This window comes from Tympanuchus pallidicinctus, unplaced genomic scaffold (genome assembly GCF_026119805.1).
Source record: "Tympanuchus pallidicinctus isolate F22 unplaced genomic scaffold, pur_lepc_1.0 scaffold15, whole genome shotgun sequence".
Lineage (NCBI taxonomy): Eukaryota > Metazoa > Chordata > Aves > Galliformes > Phasianidae > Tympanuchus > Tympanuchus pallidicinctus.
In genome coordinates this window covers 36,501,887-36,521,543 of record NW_026294669.1, presented here as the reverse complement: position 1 = coordinate 36,521,543, position 19,657 = coordinate 36,501,887, and the positions used below count along the sequence as shown (strand labels likewise).

General features: G+C 39.7%; 1 protein-coding gene across 10 annotated transcripts in view; it reads left to right on the top strand.

Moving 5' to 3' along the window:
* The window catches only part of PCNT (pericentrin), a 94,701-nt gene that overhangs the window by 36,364 nt on the left and 38,680 nt on the right, over positions 1 to 19,657 (top strand). For 9 of the 10 annotated variants that reach the window (XM_052674521.1, XM_052674522.1, XM_052674519.1 and 6 more), the window contains 9 exons: positions 1,189 to 1,353; positions 3,292 to 3,438; positions 4,658 to 4,809; positions 5,788 to 6,002; positions 6,459 to 6,673; positions 9,074 to 9,236; positions 11,965 to 12,108; positions 18,484 to 18,713; positions 19,192 to 19,311. In XM_052674521.1, coding sequence (XP_052530481.1) covers positions 1,189 to 1,353; positions 3,292 to 3,438; positions 4,658 to 4,809; positions 5,788 to 6,002; positions 6,459 to 6,673; positions 9,074 to 9,236; positions 11,965 to 12,108; positions 18,484 to 18,713; positions 19,192 to 19,311 — 1,551 coding nt within the window. The remainder of the gene's footprint in view (positions 1 to 1,188; positions 1,354 to 3,291; positions 3,439 to 4,657; positions 4,810 to 5,787; positions 6,003 to 6,458; positions 6,674 to 9,073; positions 9,237 to 11,964; positions 12,109 to 18,483; positions 18,714 to 19,191; positions 19,312 to 19,657) is intronic. The other variant, XM_052674518.1, reaches the window with a different exon arrangement.

The window sequence follows — 19,657 nt, the reverse complement described above, 5'->3', positions numbered from 1 at the left end:
CAAATAATCAAGATACTCTGTAGTATATATTATGCTTGTATTATTAGGAGTAGTCACAAACAACACTAACTTTATCCAACTGCAACTGAACAATGCAAGATATGTTTTAATTTGCTTTTTCAGTTACTAATTTGAAAATGATACTGTAAATAACTCCCTAATTTGATCATTACTTTTGTATTACTTTTTGTATTACTTTGTGCACTTCACAAAAAGTGTTGCTTTGAGGAGACCAGTTTTCATTGTGTTCCTAGGGATTGTCAGGCCCTAGAGCTGGTATCTGTTCCCATTACAGACTCTCTTTACTTTTGGAAGAAAAGTCTGCCTAGGAAGTAAGTTTTGTTATTAAGTGGGAAGTACTTTTCATTATAAATGTTTTAGTTTTTACTCCTAGAAACAGGATTTCTCTCTATTCATGGGGTAACTCTTCTTAAAGAGTGTGGTTGAGGAGATATATGAGGGATCTCTTCTGATATTTTTGGTGTCTTTCCAGTCACTCATGAGATAACACAAGACAGCCACCTAATGATTAATTCTATGACAACAGGAGAAATCTTGTCTTACAAGAGATGCTCTTTATGTGTTTCTTTTTTTTTTTTTTTTTTTTTTTTTTTTTCTTCCTTTGTAGAATTACAGAATAGCTTGGGTTGAAGGGACCTTAAAACCCATCCAGTCCCAACACCTGCTGTGGACAGGGACACCTCCCACCACATCAGGATGCCAAGCTTTCTTTGAACTCTGCCAGGGATGGGGTACCCACAGCTGCTCTGGACAGCCCATACCAGGACTTCACCATCCTCTGAATTAAGGATTTCTTCCTAACATCTAATCTAGATCTGTTTGTTTTTAGTTTAAGTTGTTACCCCTTGTTCTATCACTACGCTTAGTCATATGTCTGTTGGAAATCAAACAAGTAGGGAGTAGTGTTAATCTTACTTGTCAGTCTTGTGAATATAGGAACTGTTTGGTACCTAATGGCTTCTCATTACTTAATACTTATTTTTATAAATTTGCTTTTCCATAGCGAGCATGAATACGAATAGCAGTTCTGTATGGCCCTGAGACAACTTATGGTGAAAATTCTCCTAGGCTTTGGCAGGCCTTGATTGTTTGTTTTTAGTTCAGTTTTTTTTTCCCTTGATTATAACACTGTGGTTAAAATACTCTATACTACTTCTTTGTCTGCAGATGTATGCTTCTGCATCAGCCTCTGAAGTTGAAGCTGTGAGGACAGCTCTTCTGTCTCAATTTGAGGCAGTCAAAAAGAAGCAGCAGCTTCAGTTCCAGGAAGAGATTGAGCTGTTGAAGTGTCAGTCAGAAGTACTCCTTGAACAACAAATTGCACAGCTGAAAGTAGGTAGAGTTTAATGAACATGAACTTAAAAGTGTGTACTAAAAGCTTATTTTTCTGAAAATGAAGAATTGTGCCAGTCAGTTTTCTTGCTTTTGTCAGCCTAAGCAGAAAACTGATTTAAGATCTGATGGAAAACTGGTACTTTTAGTTATTCAGAGTTCCTTTGTATAATCTGACATGTCCTTAGTGGATGTACTGCTTCTGAGAAGTACAGAAGAAGACTGCTTCAGTGATTTTGACAAACAACTGTTCTAGTTGAGGAAATCCTCACACTGCTTTAAGCCTGTTCATTTCTGTCTTGCTAATAGCTAGGCACTCTGCTGGTTGAGTCTGGAATCATAGATGGACGTGGCTCTTCTGCCTTGCTGATTCTAGATGGGGTTTGTATTGTTATTTCCAAATGCCAGAGTTGCTCTTTGTTCTTTCCTGTGATGACAGCCCTTGCCGTGCCATTAAGCAGTATACACTCATCAGCTGAAGAAGTGGTGATGGTAGACTTATTCTCCTCAGCAACTTCCACAAATGATTCGAGGCAGTATAGATGACTACTTGTGTTTTGCTTCATGCTTTGAAGTCCTATTTTATCCCTTGAGGGGAAAAAGGTTTTTTTTCACTTCTCCAAACAACAAGGAAAGCATTTTTCACCTGGAATATATCGGTGTTCATAGATCAACTTGCATATGGTTGAGTGCACCCTCAGCAAGTTTGGTGATGACACCAAGCTGAGCAGTGCAGTTAATACAGCAGAAGAGAGGGATGCCATCCAGGGCGACCTTGATAAACTCATAAGTGGGCATGTAAGTGTAACAAGGATTGGCAAAGCAAAGTGCAAGGCTTTGCACTTTGGATTACTCCCAGATTTGTGTAAAAGCTGGGAGAACTCCTTGACAGTAGCCCTGCTGAGAAGGACATAGAGGTTCTGGATCTAGATCAGTTTGATCAGTTTGATTTGTCATTTGAAAAACTGAATATGAGTAGGCAGTGTGTGCTTGCTGCCTGAAAAGCCAATGGTATCCTGAGTTCCGTCCTGAGAGGTGGCCATAGGGCAAGGGAAGTGGTTGTCCCTCTCTGTTCTGCCCTTGTGAGGCCCCAGGAGTACTGCATCCAAATCTGGAGCCCCACAGGAAACATGTGGAGCTTTTGGAGAGGGTCCAGAGGAGGGCCACAAAGATGATCAGAGAGCTGGAACACTTCTCCTATGAAGACAGGCTGAAGGAGCTGGGCTTGTTCAGCATGGAGAAGAGAGGGCTGTGGGCAAACCTCATTGGGGCATTCTGGTATATCAAGGGAGTTTAGAAACACGAGGGAAATCAACTTAATGCACAGGTAGATAGTGATGGGACCAGGGGGAATGGCTTTAAATTAAAGGAGGAGGATTTAGATTAGAAGTCTATTTCTGAGGGAATGTTGAGGTGCAGGATGATGTCACAGTTTTATCCCTAAATCTGTGTTCATGATGGGGACAACAGGCCCACAAACCCACCAGCCCAATCTAATATCTTCTAGACGAATTAGCTATTTTCAGTTTGTTCTTATAAATCACTTCCTGTGAGGAAGTCTGTGCTATGTGTGTTGTTTACTTGCAGTTGCCTCTGTCCATCTCCCTTTTCTGTTCCTTGTTATGGTATCAATAGTTTGAAATGACAAGGATCTTAGCAAGCACATTAAGAAAGTTCATTTAAATAGTTAACTATTTTTAAATCATTGTTCTGGCATAATTTTGTTCATCGAGGTGTAAACTGTGTAGGTTATTGCTAGTTAAACTGAGAAATGAGACAGCATAGTTTAAAAAAAAAAAAAGAAGTGAGTGTGTGTGAAAGGAGGTGGTTTTTATTCTCTCACTGTAATTCAAACTGTATGTAACTTACGAGGAGATAGTTTTTGTTTTTCTCTCTTCCCTTTCTTTGTGTAATTCAAATTATATGTCACTTACGTAGGATGAGTTTGAAGATGAAAAAGCAGCTTTAATACATGACCAGGAGCAAGTGTTAATTCAGGAAAGGGAGAAAGTACAGGCTGCTTGCCAAGAGGAGAAGGAGACATTGTCAGCACAGCTACAGGAAAAAGCAGCAAGAATTATCCAGGTGTGTGGAAAATATTTTAAACTTAGATTTCAGCTGTTCTTCTGCAACTGTAATTTAATACAGTGCTTTCATCTGTCTCAAGGTATGTATACAAGGAATGTGTGTGTAGTTCTAGTAGCTGCTAGTTTCCAAGGTGCAGTGTATTATGGACTTACAGTAAGATGGTCTCTTAGCTGAAATGCTACAACTGTAACATGGAAATTAAAACTGAACTGTAGTTTGAAAACTGCCCTTTTGTAAGAGAAGGTCGAATGTTAACCATTTTGTTTTATATGTACTGATGCTATCTGTACTTATTGCATTGTTTTCCCTAGAAAATAGTGCTCTAGCTTTTGACAGGCCAACAGACCTATAATTTGGGAGTATGGACAGGTAAATGGGAAATATGGCTCCAGAAGTGGCAAAGACAGTATTTGTTTGCTAAGCAAAATTCTATACCTCCTGTAAAGCAAATCTCTTGGCTGTAATTTAGATTACCCAGAGACCTTAAGATATGGAGGAAAAGCATGTAAAATTGTTTGTCTTAATTACGGAACTTATAATGGTTGTTTTTTTGAATAATCAAAATAATGGCTTTGAGTTCTCAAAGTAGAAGACATTAATATTTTTTGTCTTCACTTGCATTTCAGAAGGCTCTTATCAAAATGTAAATTTGGTATATTGGAATATTTTGCTGTTGATATATGCATTCATATAGATATACATATTCTTTTAATGGAATAGAGGTGCCACATGAAGAGAAGCGTAAGGAGAAAGGGCATTTTCTAGAAAAGTCTTTTTCATACACGGCTTGTAAAGGAAAGAAGAAAAGTACCTGAGAACGATCATACTCTGTCAGGTTGCTATTCATGTTTGTGTACAAGTGTCAAAATTTCTGCCTTGGTCATTGCTTTGCATTTTTAAGGTGTGAACAACAAAAATAAACTGAAGTATAACAAACTTTTTCTAAGCTTTTGCATTGCTTCTGTGTGCTAAGTCTGAATGCAAATGAGACAGCTTCCTAAAATGAAATGTACATCAGAAAAGGAGAATGAAGAGAAAAAATCCCATTTTAGTCTTTCTGCTGCCCTTTATTTCTAGTACTTTTGGAAGCAAGTTTGCATTGCAGAGGGTGATGATTAGGTAAATATACAGAAACTAATGGAGTGTAGGAGTGAAGTTCACAGTCTGTGCAAAGTGATCATCTTTGTCTGTTGCATTGTTATTGAATTTTCCACAGCTGGAAAAGAGAGTCGAATCTTTAAACTGTGAAATAAAGGAGACCAACTGTGAACTGGAGACACTCATAGAGCGACGGGACAGAGAAAACCAAGAAGGAGGCAATTTGGTAGCCATGTTGAGATCTGATATTGAGCAGTCCAAAGACGAAAGGTTTGTCCATCTTGGGTTGGATAGTGCTTTGTGATTATTTATTTTTCTCATTTCTTATGAATAATTAAATTCAGCTAGCTCAAAATAACAAAGATGATTATATTGGCTTTACTAACCTATCTGATATGGAGAGCATGTTGTGTTGTTGTTTCTTTTTCCTCCCTCACGCCACAGTCCCTTCTGGTCTGATAGAGAATTCAGTGTTCTGGTTTCACCGCTGTCTATAATCCTGGCAAAAGCTAGGGAAGCTTTCTGTATCCTAGGAAGTGCAATCTAGATCAGTTTGATTTGTTATTTGAACACGTGGATCGGAGAGAGGCTGACATGTTGAATAGTTTTCCAGAAGAATTCCTTTTCCATGCTTTTAAACAAGCAAACAAAAAACTGACTTACTGTTTAGTTGTGCCGTGCCAGGGCTTCCATCCCATTGTTTGGCTTCCTGTAGGATATTAAAGTATGACAGACGACTTGTTCTTGGATGTTCTATGCCTGACTTGAATATTTCTGCTATTTGTTCAAACTTCCATGAACAAATGTAGCAGAAATTTTTCAGTATTACATGCCTCAGAAGTACTGTCAATGTTTTCTTCAAATTAAAATTCTCCATATGTGCAATTTTTTTAGTCTACTCTGCCAGGACACCCTTATTTATTTTGGTGTTACAGGTACTATGTTAATAAATGTGTTCTCCCTGCTGATGCTTCCATAAATATGGAGAAAACAGATTTTAGTTTGCAGAGCCTGCATCTGTATTGTTTCTTTTGTTGTTTTCTTTGTTTGTTTGTTTGTTTGTTTGTTTGTTTTGTGTGTGTGTGTGTGTGTGTGTGTGTGTGTGTGTGTGTGTGTGAAATATTTGAATCTTCTTCACTGATAATTGTTAAACAATGGCAAGGTGTCTGTTTTAGACTGTCAGGTTTTCAGTACGTTTGAAGCCTCTAAGCACGCATCTTGGCAATGTTTCATGTGCTTCTGTTCTAGGAAGAAAATGCAGGACTCGTATCAGTGTCTTTTGAAATGGCTTATGGAGCTGGTGAAGGCCACAATTGCTGTTGAGGATCTTATCTGTAGCAAGATTGGTCTTTGCCTTGATAACAGTATGGCTTCTGCAGATTCTATGGAAAGTCACAGTATTATGGAAGAAATAGGGTTTGTACAATGCTTCAAAGCTAAAGAAAAGAGTCACCTAGAGAAAGGTGAGTGCAAGTTTGTATAACTGGAAACAGTCAATTGATATTCTTGAATAATGGTTTTTCATTTCGTACTACATGGAGGAAGCTCTGAATAGAGATGTCTCTTGTTGCAATGTTTTTATGTTTCCAAGTTTTTCCACGCATAAGATAGCCTATCCGTGTATCTTTTAGTAGCAAAAATACTAACCTGATAAGGTTGATTAAGGCTGGATGGATAGCAGAGCAGGGAAGTTGAACGTGATGGATACAGAACTTCAGTTCCTGATGTGTAAGCATATTTCAAGGCCTTGCAAAACACTGTATTGATTTGTAAGCATCAGACAACTCTGTATTAACAAGTTTTTCACCTTATAATATATCTTCTGGGCTAAGCAGTGTTGCTGTGTGATGTCAGTTGTTATCTGACTGATGAGTTCTGTGTCACTTTTCTGTGCATTTAAGTAGCTTGCTTGTTTTCAGTAGATGAACTGCTTGATGAAACTCTCACAGAACACAGCCAGCTGTCTCCAGTGACCGAAGAGCAGTATGATGAGTTGAGCCAATACTTATATGAAAGTGTTTTTGCAAAGCCTGAAATGGCATATGAAAATGAAGAGATGATACTGAAAATTTGTGATCGTTTGCGCACTGCAGTGGAAAGACTTCTGGAACTGGTTACAGAATCAACTAAGCAAGTAAGATAATGTCTTCCTCTGTATAAAGGCATAATTACTCTAAAAATGTGAACTCTGACTTGAGGCTTGTATATGTCAGCACCTTGTAGGACTGGCTGCCCTGAGGAAAAATATCATGCCATATCTTCAAGCAAAGTAATACAAGGGATGTGCGTCTCCTGCTTCTTGCAGTGGATAATTTGTCCTTTATTTGAATAATTCTTATAACTGAGGCTTAACGTTTTTTTTTCTTTTTACAGCAAATCCTGTGTGAAGGAGATGACCTTACGAAAATTTAAACTAAAATTTTTAAGTGTTTCCTGACTTCTGGAGTACAGAATTAGCCTGTGATAAAACCTCTCATAAATAAGAAAAATGACATCAGTGCTTCTTCAACATTTGATAAACAAATTGAAGAAAATTCAGTCCCATATTAATATGTGTTAGGAATGTGTAGAGTGCAGAATCATTAAGGTTGGAAAAGACCTGTAAGATCTAGTCCAGCTGTCCACCTACCACCAATGTTGCCCACTAAACATATAGTAATACCGCATCTATACAGCCTCCTCCCTGGGCAGCCCACTTTTGCGCCTGACCACTCTTTCAGAGTTGTTCTTCCTAGTACCCAACCTGGACCTCCCCTGGTGCAACTTAGGCCCCTCACCACATCCTCATGTCAGGTAGTTGTAAGGGGCAATAAGGTCTCTCCTGAGATTCCTCCAGATTGAACAATCCCAGTTCTGTAAGGCACTCCTCATAAGCTTTGTATTTGTCTCATCACCCTTCTCTGACTATGCTCCAGAGCCTTAATGTCTTTCTTGTACTGAGGGGCATAAGACTGAACACAATACAGATTGAGGCCTCACCAGAGCAGGAGGATGATTGCCTCCTTGCTCCTACTGGCAGCACTATTTCTGATACAAACACAGTGCCATTTGCCTTAGTCACTTGGGCACACTGCTGGTTCACATTCAGCTGAGTGTTGACCAACACCTCCAGATCCTTCTGTTCCACACAGTCTTCCAGCCACTCTGCACCAGGCTTGTTGTATTGCTTAATAACCGAAGTGCAGGACTTGGCACTTGATCTTGTTGAACATCACCCTATTGGCTTCAGCCCAGCAATCCAACTTGTCCAGATCCTGACAAGTATCCTACCTTCAGGCATATTGACACTTCCTGCCAACTTGTCATCTGCAAACTTACTGAGAGTGGTCTCAATCCCTTTATCCAGATCATCAGTAAAGATATTAAACAGGATAGACTCCAATACCAGCCCTGGGGAATACCACTTGTGACTGAACTTGCTGAATTTAACTCCATTCACTACAACGCTCTGGGCCTGGCCATCCAAGTTAGTTCTTTACCCAGCAAAGAGTGTGTGTGTAGAAGCCATGGGCTACCAGCTTCCCCAAGAGAATACTGTGAGAGACAGAGTCAAAGGCTTTGCTGAAGTGTAGGTAGACTTCATTAACAGCCTTTCCCTTATCCACCAGTTGAGTCTCCTGCTCATGGGAGGAGATGGACTTGATCGAGAAGGATCTGCCCTGCATAAACCCATGCTGGCCAGGCATCATTCCCCAGGTGTCTGGCACATGCATAATTGCACTCAGAATGATCTGTTCCATAACTTTTCCTGGCACTGAGGTCAAGCTGGCAGGCCCATAGTTCCTCAGATCCTCCTTATGACCCTTCTTGTAGATGGGAGTCACAATGGCAAGTCTCCAATCTTCTCAGACCCCTCTGGTTGACTAGTAATGCTTATAGATGGTGGAAACTGGCTTGACGATCACCTCTGCCAGCTCCCTCAGCATACTTAGGTGGATCCCATCCAGCCCCCAAGGATTTGTGGCAGTCTAGATGGAGTAGTAGGTCTCTGTTTCCACCTGAATTGTGAGGGATTTATTCTGTTCCCCATCTAGATTTCCAGGTTTCCCAAGTGCAGCAGGCACAGCCCCAAGCTTCTGCAGCTCAAGAAGCCCTTGGACAATGCTCTCAGACATAGGGTTTGAGTTTTGGGTGGTACTGTGTCAAGCCAGGGTTTGGATTCAGTGATTCTTGCAGGTTTCTTTCAACTTGGGGTATTCTGTGATTATTGAATTTAAGTGCAAGGATGCCTTAAATTGCAAGATTCAGGTCAGGCAACTTGGCCAACAGAAAGTTATTTCTCTTTATGCACAGTAAAGAAGCTTTTGTAGCTAAGGATTTTTTGTGAGGAAACTACAGACAAGTGCATACAGGGAGTCAATAAAATGTCTAGTGCAAAGGAAAGCTAATACTACCAAGAAACTTAAAAACCTGGACCTTAATTTTTGATAACACTTACCCAGTAAGAGAAGGATCTGGGTTTAAATACACGCGGTTATTTTTACAATGCATCTGCATCCACAATCTAATCTTAGGGAAAACTGTTTATTTTTAGCTGGAAAAAACACATGAAATCCATGCACAACTTGAAGAAGAATTCGCTTGTCGAAATCAGGAGACTGCTCAAGTGGTTAGTCAGCATCAAGAACTAATGGAGTGCCTCAGTGAGGAAAGTGAGGCTAAGAATCAGCTGGCACTAGAGCTTCATAAAGCAGAAGGTAAGAAAGGAAAAAAACTGAGCTTATAACTGATTCTTCTAAGCATCTATGGTATCTTTTTGTGCTTTTTGTTGTACTTGATTTGTTTTGCCTATCTATAATATATATATTTTTTGCATTTCAAATTAAGTTACTTGAAGTTACATGGGTCATTTCTTGCAAATCTAGTACTTACTCTTTAATCCTCTGAATCAGAATTACATTTCCCTTGGACAGGTGTGATAGTCCTATACTTACACCATTGTCTGTGTGTGAAAAGCACCATAATTTTAAAAACAAGCTTGCATGTCTGTATGTCTAAACATGGGAACCTGGATTATTGAAAAGAAAATAATCCCATTATAAATCAACCCACATGTCTGACCACCGAAGGGTTCACCATGAACTAAAGCAATATTTGACAGCAGTACAGGCATAAAGAGATTCTAGAAGAAACAGACTGAGGTTGTTGATCTTAGTGCTATCATAGACAGCATATCATCGTCCTTATTCCTGCTTATGAAGGTTAAGATTGGAGGTATGCTGATTTGGTATTCTTTACGTTTTTGCAAGGAAATCTTTGGCTTCCATATTCTGGGATTTAAGTCCTTCAAGTTGAGCTTCTCTCCCTAATCTTGGTATCTGCTTTCTATTCATGGAATCATAGAATGGCCTGGGTTGAAAAAAACCACAACGATCATCAAGTTTCAACCCTGCCGCTGTGTTCAGGGTCACCGATCACTAGCCACATCCAGCCTGGCCTTGGATGCCCCACAGCCTCCTTAGGCAACCTGTTCCAGTGCATCACCACCCTCTGTGTGACAAACTTCTTCCTGATATCCAACCTAAACCTCCCTGTCTCAGTTTAAAACCATTCCCCCTTGTCCTATCACTATCCACCCTCATAAACAGTTGTTCCCCCTCCTGTTTATATGCTCCTTTCAAATATTGGAAGGCTGCAGTGATGTCTCCCTGGAGCCTTCTCTTCTGCAAGCTAAATAATCCCAGTTCCCTCAACCTTTTTTCATAGGAGAAGTGCTCAGCCCTATGATCATCTTAGTGGCCCTTCTCTGGACCCGTTCCAAGTGCTCCGCATCTTTCTTGTACTGGAGGCCCCAGGCCTGGACACAGTACTGCAGATGGGTTCTCACAAGAGATGAGTAGAGAGGGACAATCACCTCCCTCTCCCTGCTGGCCACCCCTTTTTTAATGCAGCCTGGGATATAGTTGGTCTTCCAGGCTGCAAGTGCACACTGCTGGTTCGCATCCAGCTTCTCGTCCACCAGGACCCCAATGTCCTTCTCCACAGGGCTGCTTTCAAGGTGTTCGTAGCCCGGTCTGTACCTGGGATTGCTCCAACCTGAGTGTAACACCTTGCACTTAGCCTTGTTGAACCTCATTAGGGGCCCACTTCCCTAGTCTGTCCAGGTCCCCTGGATGGTTTTCCTTCCCTCCAATTTTTTAGCAGCTGCACTGCTCAGCTTGGTGTCATCAGCATACTTGCTGAGGGTGCACTTGATGTCATTGATGTTGAAGAACACTGGTCCCAAGACTGACCCCTGATGGACACCACTTGTGTCAAGGCAGAGGCCAGTCACAAAATCACTGATCACAAACCTTTGGCTGCATCCAGCCAGTTCCTAATCCATCAAACTGTCCATCCTTCAAATCCACACCTCCAGTTTTGAGAGAAGGATGTGGTGAGGGTCCATGTCAGAGGCCTTGCAGAAGTCCAGGTAGATGACATCCACCACCCTTCCCCTGTCCACTGATATTGTCATTCCATTATAGAAGCCCACCAGATTGGTCAGGCAAGATATGCCCCTGGTGAAGCCAGGGTTCTGGCTGTGTTGAATCACCTCTTTTTCTCTTACATGCTTTAACAAAGCTTCTGGGAAGATCTGCTCCATGATCTTTCCAGGCACAGAGGTGAGGCTCTTCAGCCTGTATTTCCAGGCCTTCCTTTCTCCCTTTTTTACAAACGGGAGTAACATTTCCCTTTTTCCATTCACCAGGGACTTCACCAGACAGCCATGATTTTTCAAATACAATGGAGAGTGGCTCAGCAACCTCATTCAGAACCCTGAGATGAATATCATCTGGCCCCATAGATTATATAAACTCAGTTTCAGGAAGAGGTCTCAGACTTGTTCCGCTATTACAGTGGGACAGAATCTGCTCCCCACACCCTCACCTGGAGGTTCAGCATCCTAGCAAACATGGGAAGCCTGAACACCAGTGAAGACTGAGACAAAGCACTTACTGAGCACCTCAGCTTATTCCTCTTTAAACATATTCCTTTAGGCTTACTTGGTCTCTCCAGCATCATGTTTCCTTCCTTTCTATGAATAATTGGTGGATTTCTTGGGCTCTGAATGTAGCACTTGATCTTTCTGGAAAAATTCCTTTTCTTTTATCCTCTGAGCCCAGCAGAGGATTTGTCAAGCTGTCCTATGTTCTGAGTTTATTCCAAGCCATCAAGGCTTAACTAAACCCCATATATATTTCGCTTCTTTTGAGGCAATTTGTGATATGGTAGCCTTATAAAATGTATTGGAAAACACTGCTTTATTCCTTAGAATGTTCCAAAAAAGTCTAGCTACAGTGTAAGTTTAAGTAATCTTGAAATTCCCCCTTTTTCTATGATTTTATTGTTTGCATTAAACCATTTATTTGTGTTTTCAAGTTTTATTTTTCCAGTAGATGCATTTGTCTGCTGCTTTATATACATTCTAACTTGGCATTTTAGGCATTATTGAAGGCTATGTTGCAGAAAAAGCTGCACTGGAGGAGGCCTTGAATCTGAAAGAAGAATCTGAGCGTCGCCTTGTTGTGGAGTTGGAGAATATGCGTGAACGCTTCCAGGAACTAACCCAGGAGCAGGCAATTCTTGGTAAGGAGCGGGTGTGACACAGTGGTGAAAAAGAAAATGGCAGTGCATTGTGACTGGAAACTCTTGATGCAGTTCATCAAGACTGGAGAAGGCAGCATTCTTCTGTTGGGTGACTTAGTGATCGGCTCCATCTAGTACAGAATTTGGCAGGGTCATCCTGTTTTTAAAAAAAAAAAAAAAAAAAAAAAAAAAAAAAAAGGGCAGCTTTTTATATTTTGCCTTTTGAGAAGAGAGTACTGTTAATGAGTAGTACTATTTGTAGCAGAAATGCTAAGACATGGCCTGAATCAATGATTGAGCACCTGGTGGGAAGGCAGGGCCAACCAAGGGGATCTCAAGTGCATACAGTGCAATGCATCTGAGTGACTGGAAAGGCTGGAGCCAGGATCCACCCCTTCCCAGACCTCATTTTAGGGTTGGCACTGGAGGCAAGGGTATTTCTCTGGAGATCCCTGTATACCTGAGGCCTTCTGAAGGTAAGCGGCTTTCTTCCTTCATTTCTATGTCAGTGGTTGCTGCATTTGGGCTTGTCCTCATTTGCTGCAGCCAAAGCACCACCCCTATTATTGCTGTGCTTTCCATCACATTTGTAGTGTTACATAGAAATGGAAAGTATCTGAGAGGGGGGTGGTGGGAGGAAAAAGCTGTCTGGACTTGGTCCTAAGCAATTGGCTCTAGGTGGCCCTGCTCAAGACAGAGTATTAGACCAGATGTCCTTCACACACTGCAACCAATTTGTGAAAATAACTGCAGTGAATTTATCAAATCAGAAGAGAGACGAATTGCAGATTCAAAGCTTTTGGCTGCTTTCAGGGTGAAGTTAGCTTGATAATGATAGAAGAAATAACGTACTCTAGGAAGAATATTTGAGTTATTAAAACAACAACAACAAAAAAAAATTGATAATATTAACAGTATAAAAGTAAGTATTAAACTTTTGCTCTGTTCTTTGGCCTTATCCTGTCAGAATATGATACACATTGTCAGTATTGGGGACTGGAAAGATTTGAGAGATCAAGCTTGTGTAGGTAGGTTTCTAAAAGAAAGAGCACACTTTGAAGAACTGAATGAGATGCTTCCCTCGCCGTGGTCTCTCCAACAAAGTTATCTTTCACATTTCTGTAGAGGGTTGACTCACCAAAGAGCCAGTGAGAGTCACCAGAATGGCAAATCAATGTAGTCTACATAACCTAACTCCTCCTGTCCTTGCTCCATCACTGCCTTAGCCCCACAGAGTATGTGATAGCACTTAAGCAGGCTATAGAGAGCTTACATAGGGAACTGGAGTTGAATAAAGGTGAACTCTTCAACATACTGGATGGACTCTAATAACACTCAGTGAGTGGTGGTTGGTGCTATTCTGCTTTACAAATTAGGAATACACATCTTTACAGTGACAGCAGTGATTTAGCAACTATACGAGGAATCTTAATGCTATGTACATATAATACAGTGTGAATTTTTTTTGGTTCGCAGAGGAAAATTCAAATATGTGAATTGCACTATGCAGGAACTCAAGACTAGGTTATGTTGGTGCTTAGTCATTTAAATAGCATTATGTAGTTTGACTGTTTGAGTTTGTACCCTTGATATTGTTTTAATACTTCTGTGAATGAATTTCTGTGAATCATCTCCCAGTAGAGATTTTATTATTTGAGATCACTGCCTTTCCGTTATTAGTGATGCCAAGATGAGCCTTTGGATACATTCATAGATCTGTACTGTCTGAGCCAGCTATATAACAGATAGTTCTGCTCCTTTGGTCAGGAATAAAGGCATAAGGAAACAAATTGCTAGTGATTTTTTTTTTTCTGCTGTTGGCAGTAGAAGATTGTAAACTTCTCCACTTTTGATTTTGGGTCCATGACCAATAGTAGTCTGAAAGACAGGTAGAATTCTATGACAGCCTTATTGTATCGCTTCTGTGCAATTCTTGTCTGCCTCTCATCTCTTCCCTACCTCATCTTCCCTTGTTCCTCTTGCTGCTCTTCACCTTTTTTCCTACTGGATTCCACCACTGTACTGATCTTGTGGGTTACCATCCTTCCCTGTTCTGCTATTTGACTCTGCCCTCGATATTTCAAATATAATGCAGTCAAAATACTCGTGTTGTTCATGTGTCATTATTAAAAGATGTTTGTCTGAGCTCTCATTCGACATCTTAATGGTAGCTTACTATTACATAAGGATGAAATTGATTAGTGATATCACACACAGGTTGTCCTGGCTTAAAAAAATCTACCATTCTTTGCCACAATAAACAGAGGAAGAAGTAGGGGAAGAACTATCATTCTTGGTGGAAAGATAAAAGAATATTAGCAGATTCAGGGGTATGATACTGAAGGCAAGTCATACTTGATTTATGAAGGTGATTACGGCATGAAAGGTTATGTCCCAAAGGAAACACAAAAGATTATTTTCAGATATTATTGAACACAAGTACTTCTGGCTGTCATGGAACTGTATGACAGATTTTGAAGACTGTAAATCTATGCCAGCTCTTTGAGTCCAAGTGGACTGAAACCTGCTTTGGGTACATTGATAGAAACTAAAATGGGGGTTAAGGCATTAAATTTTCCATCTCAGTCTGGGAGAAACTGAAAAGCTTACTAATTCTTTTATAAAATGTGTGACTAACCAAGCATGTTGCAACAAACTTGCACGATTAAAATATGAAAGGATTTTTGTGGTAGCTGCAATCCAATTATAGGCGTGGATTAACATACAAGATAACATATAGGATGTGTCCTAATTAAGAAGTATTTTTTTGTTGAATAAAAGGTAGGCACTATCTGTATTATACATGAGTTTCTCATGGTGACTGAGAAATCTAATTTAATGGATAGGTAGATCAGAAAAAAGAAAGGGAGGGCAGAATGATGAAAGCTAGTCATGGGAGCAGAAAACAAGCAAGAGATTTACCAAATTTTACCCTGATTTCTAATGGTAATGTAAAATTTGCAGACGCCAAATTCAACGGGGCATCTTTTTTTCTAAATGAAAATGTATGTACCTAGCTCCTGAGAAGCAAACACTGTTAATCTGATAAATCCATAGCTGCCATGATTTGGTTATTATAACAAGCTTTTTAAATTAAATTTATTCATATGTATGTGCTCATGTATTTGCTAGTTTTGTTTCCCAGGTTTCTTTTTCCCCAAAGAATGTGAGCTAGATAAATGTTTCAGGTGAATAAGGAAGAATAATCCAATTTAATTCCATTTAGAGCTGCAATGCTGCACTGGGCTGTCTTGGCAGTTACGATATCTTTATTCCTTCTAACCATTCAGTTCTCCCTCAATTTTCATTCAACATATTTTTGGTAACCACCTCAGTGTCCAAAAATGAGTTGCTGTTGACTGTAGGAGAGAGAAACTCTAACTTGACTGGTTAGAGTGTCTGGGGATTGCTGTTCTTCTGGTAGTTCCAGGCCTTGTCGTTCGTTAGAACTCATACAGTTATTTTTAATGAGTTGTGAGCACTAAAATTCATCACCTTTCCCTTGCTTCATCCATCTATGGTACTCTTCCTCTAGTTTGGAGTTTTTTTAGTATGTGGAAAGAATAAATAGGAGTAATATTGTGTGAAGTTGTTTGGCGTGGCTTATTCCTTGGAAAATGGATCCCTTATTTTTTGTTCAGTAGTACTAATGCGAATAGAATGGTCTTGCTGATAACAAACAGTTAGAGCTTGGCATTTGCTACTTGCTAATGATGTGGGGGGAGAAGTGTGCTGGGGCATTGCCAAAATGAAATTGTGTGATTTGAATTAGTGTAAATAAAATAACATGTTTTTCCCATGAAAATACAAATCTCTGATCTGATGACCCAAGCCTGTTGATTGAAAATGTATTTGTATACCAGAGGAATGCACAGTTTAAAAAAAACAAACAAACAAACAAAAAAACCCAAAAAACAGCCTGAAGAAATTGTTCAGGCAGACTGCACTTACTCTACAGATTGAGTAGAAGGCAGTCACCAATTTCGGATGTCTTTTCACTTCCAAGTGAAAGCTGTTATTTTTTTCTTAATTTGCATTTCTGTTTGAGGAGGTGGCTGTGACTATTTCAGTTTTATCTAATCAGCATTTTGTTGCTCAAAAAGCAATAGTTCTGCTTTTGAAGTTTAAAAGAAGCCATCAGCCCATTAAATACCACATTACTTATATGGGAGAAAAAATTCGTATGCTTGCTTTCAGAAGAGTCAGCTCTTCACTTGAGCCGGTCCACACGTCCTTGCTGTCTGCATACATCAGTATCTGCTTTACCCTCTGCTGAGCATTAGGTGTTAGTGGATACAGGGGGATGCTATTCTATTCCAATCCTCTACCTAGCAAAGCAAAACAGCTTATAGAAGATAATCTCTATTGTGCAGATAGGGCATATATTACTTCTGCAGTTGCTATTTCTAATTCTGTTAGAATTCAGACTGTCCTTGGGACTCTCTGGACCTTCTGTTTCAGCCTGAGATAACTTGCTTGGGTGTATTTCTTGGTGACTGGAATCTGTAACAGCTTGCTGACCTCCATTCTTCCTTTGTCCAAAAGGTCTGTGGGGAAATCGCTGTGGTGGAGGCCCTTCAGCTGCATGACTCTTCTACTGCTATGTTCAGTCAGAGCTCCAGTTACAGCCACAGCTCCATGAATGCTTGATTTGGAAGTGCTGGATCTTAGTTAATGTGATTGTTCAACTATGATACAGTGCATTCAAAAAAGGTTAAGGAGTGTATAGCACAATGGTTGCATAGTTGATGTTAGGCATTGGAGACAGCATGGTAGATTGCTGTGAGTCTGTAAAAGCAGTTTTTAGTTGTAATGTACTTGTGGGCTATCGGTCAAAGACAGAAATCACATAGCTGCAGTACAGCTTTTGAAGGTGTACTGCATACATGTATATCTCTCTCATCAGCGGTTCCTCAAAGTCCTTCATTTATTTTGTGATTTGTTAGCTGAATAAACCTAAAATGGTAGGTGTAGCCTGGAGCCAGTGTATCTGAGTGTGAGGGAGGGAAGGGCACTTAATGTATTGTCTCAAATGACTGCAAAAAAAAAAATTTTTTTTTTTTTTCTTCCAACTGGTGTGTTGTGCCCATTGACAGTGCACATGAACAAGAAATAACTGGTAAGCAATCTTGTCACTGGGAAGTTCTGTGTTTCAGTTGGTTTTGGAAGCTACCAAGGGCACTTAGCAAATCTGGCAAGTGGTTAAAGAATCAGGTACATTTCAGTTTCTCTTATTTAATTAATTTTTAGTTTTACCGTGTGTATTTTGGTATCCTTTTAATGCAGAGGAAGAAGAGCTGCTATAGTGAGAGACTATGATGACTGAGAACCTACTTGTCTCATTATTGAACCTCTTAATTCCCAGGGACGAAAACTTCACAGTTTTTGTTCAGTCTATTCAAGTGTTCAAGTGCTGCTTACCATTACTACTGGGACAGTTTCCTCAGTTCTCTCCCTAAGGTGTTTGTTTGTTTGCAGAGGTTTATAATAGGAACTTAAGAAGGAATTGAGCAAAAGTCACGTGAATTGATTTGATTATGCTTGGAAAAGGGAATTCTCCCATCCAGGGGTCTGGTCTAGATGATCAGTTAAGGTCCTTACTGGAATCGCAGCCATGTTTTTCCTCGGTGGCTGACAACATTTAAGATGAAAAATGGAGCATTTGAAAAGTGAAATAAAGAGTTCTTGCATGACTTTTCTTTAAGTACTGGATAGCTACACTTCTATTTTTGTATTCAGGTAACTTTTAACTACAGTTGCTTACAGATAGCTTTTCTCTGTATGCGGAGTCTTGGTTTGGGTCTCCAGAACAGTGTGTCCAGTGCATCCAGCAGGCTGACAGAGCAGTTCTTAGGCGTAAATCAGTTTGTGGTAACTTAACTGGTATTGAGCTTTGCACATTTTCATGTTTATGGTATTTCTTTTGCAGTCTCCATAGCATAAATATGTACCATTTTTTTCCCCAGGTTTGAGAGAGTGGCTGGCTGAAATCAGTGTGTGGATCTTAAACTTGTGTATAGAGAACATCTGAAATGGAGTGAATTGGAAGGAGTGAGGATCCTGTGTGCATGGAAAAGAACCTCTGGGGCAGGAGGGGTGTTGAACTGGGGCTGAGGGGGGGAGAGACTGAGAGAGGGAGTTTGAATGGATCCTGGTTATGTAAGGCAGTTTTAATGGAAATGGTTTCTAAAGATACAGTGGCAGTCAGGTGTCTGACACTTTGTTTTGAGTCTTTAAACAAACGGAAATCCTCATCTCCTGAGATGGCCAGTTTGGTTTTATTGCTGTCTAAAGTACCTGAATTTAGTCTTAGAAACTCAGGTTCATCGTTGTACCCTATGCTGATAACACTGCAGTTTTTTTATTCTTGTTCAGGTCTTCTCAAGGAAGTAGAACTTTTAGCAAAGGAGAAATTGGAACTTGAGTGCCAGGCAGAAAAGGACCATTCCAACTTACGCTCTCAAATGAAAGTTCTTGAGATGGAACTGGAAGAACAGCTGCACAGTAATCACGACCTGACTAAACAATTGGTGGAGGCTGCTGAGTTAAAGCAGCAAATTGAAGTCCTTGAAAAACAGCTTAAAAACCAGCGACAATTCATGGATGTAAGCAGGCTATATTCTCATGGCTTTTAGGTGATAAATACTATTCCTAGTTTGTGATTGCAGTCGTCCTTACAATACAATGCATGTTGTTTTCTTCAAAAGATAAGTCCGTTGTATTCTAGTCTTGAAAAAGATTAGAATTAAAAAAGGAGGATTGAAAACAAGATTGTTTTTCAGTAGTACTAGATATATATGTATATATTTTCTTTTTATTAATTGCTGATGGTAACTTGTATGTACATTGGAGTTAAGTTGTTTTTCTTTGTCTTTCCCTGTAACTTTATCTAAGCTTTCAGGGCTACAATAAGTTTTTTGTTACTTGTAAGTAAGCATGGCTTCTTCACAGCATTTAAAAAAAAAAAAAAAAAAAAAATCCTATCAATGAATCAACAAAAAAATTTCTTTTACTCAATAATTTAATGAAATTAAAAGTTTCTAAAAAGTATTTTACTTATTTTACTTATTTCTGGGTTGATAGGAACAAGCTATAGAAAGAGAACATGAACGTGATGATTTTCAGCAAGAAATTAAAAAGCTGGAAGAACAGTTAAAACTTTCAGCTAAGTTACAGACTTTGGGAAAGCCCAGGGAGCATGGGGTGAGTAAAAGCATGTTTAATGGCCAAAGGAATTAAATACCAAAAACTGTATTCTCTTTGGTGACTTTAAGGGACTTGAGTGTGAGAGTATTTGCATTACTTAGAAGTGTTTTATTTGAACACATGAACTACAGTGAAGCTTCACAGTTCATGCATCTGATTTAAATTAACTCTGGAGAACACAGGTATTTCTCTACAAAGGACAACTGAGGAAAGGCTTCTGGGTTCCAGACTTGTTGTATTTATGCAACTACACTAGTTGTCATAAAAGATATTCTTCGTCCCTCTGGCTTGTCCTATTTTAAGTTTATAAATCAATCCTTTTGTTTGTATACTCATTGATTTG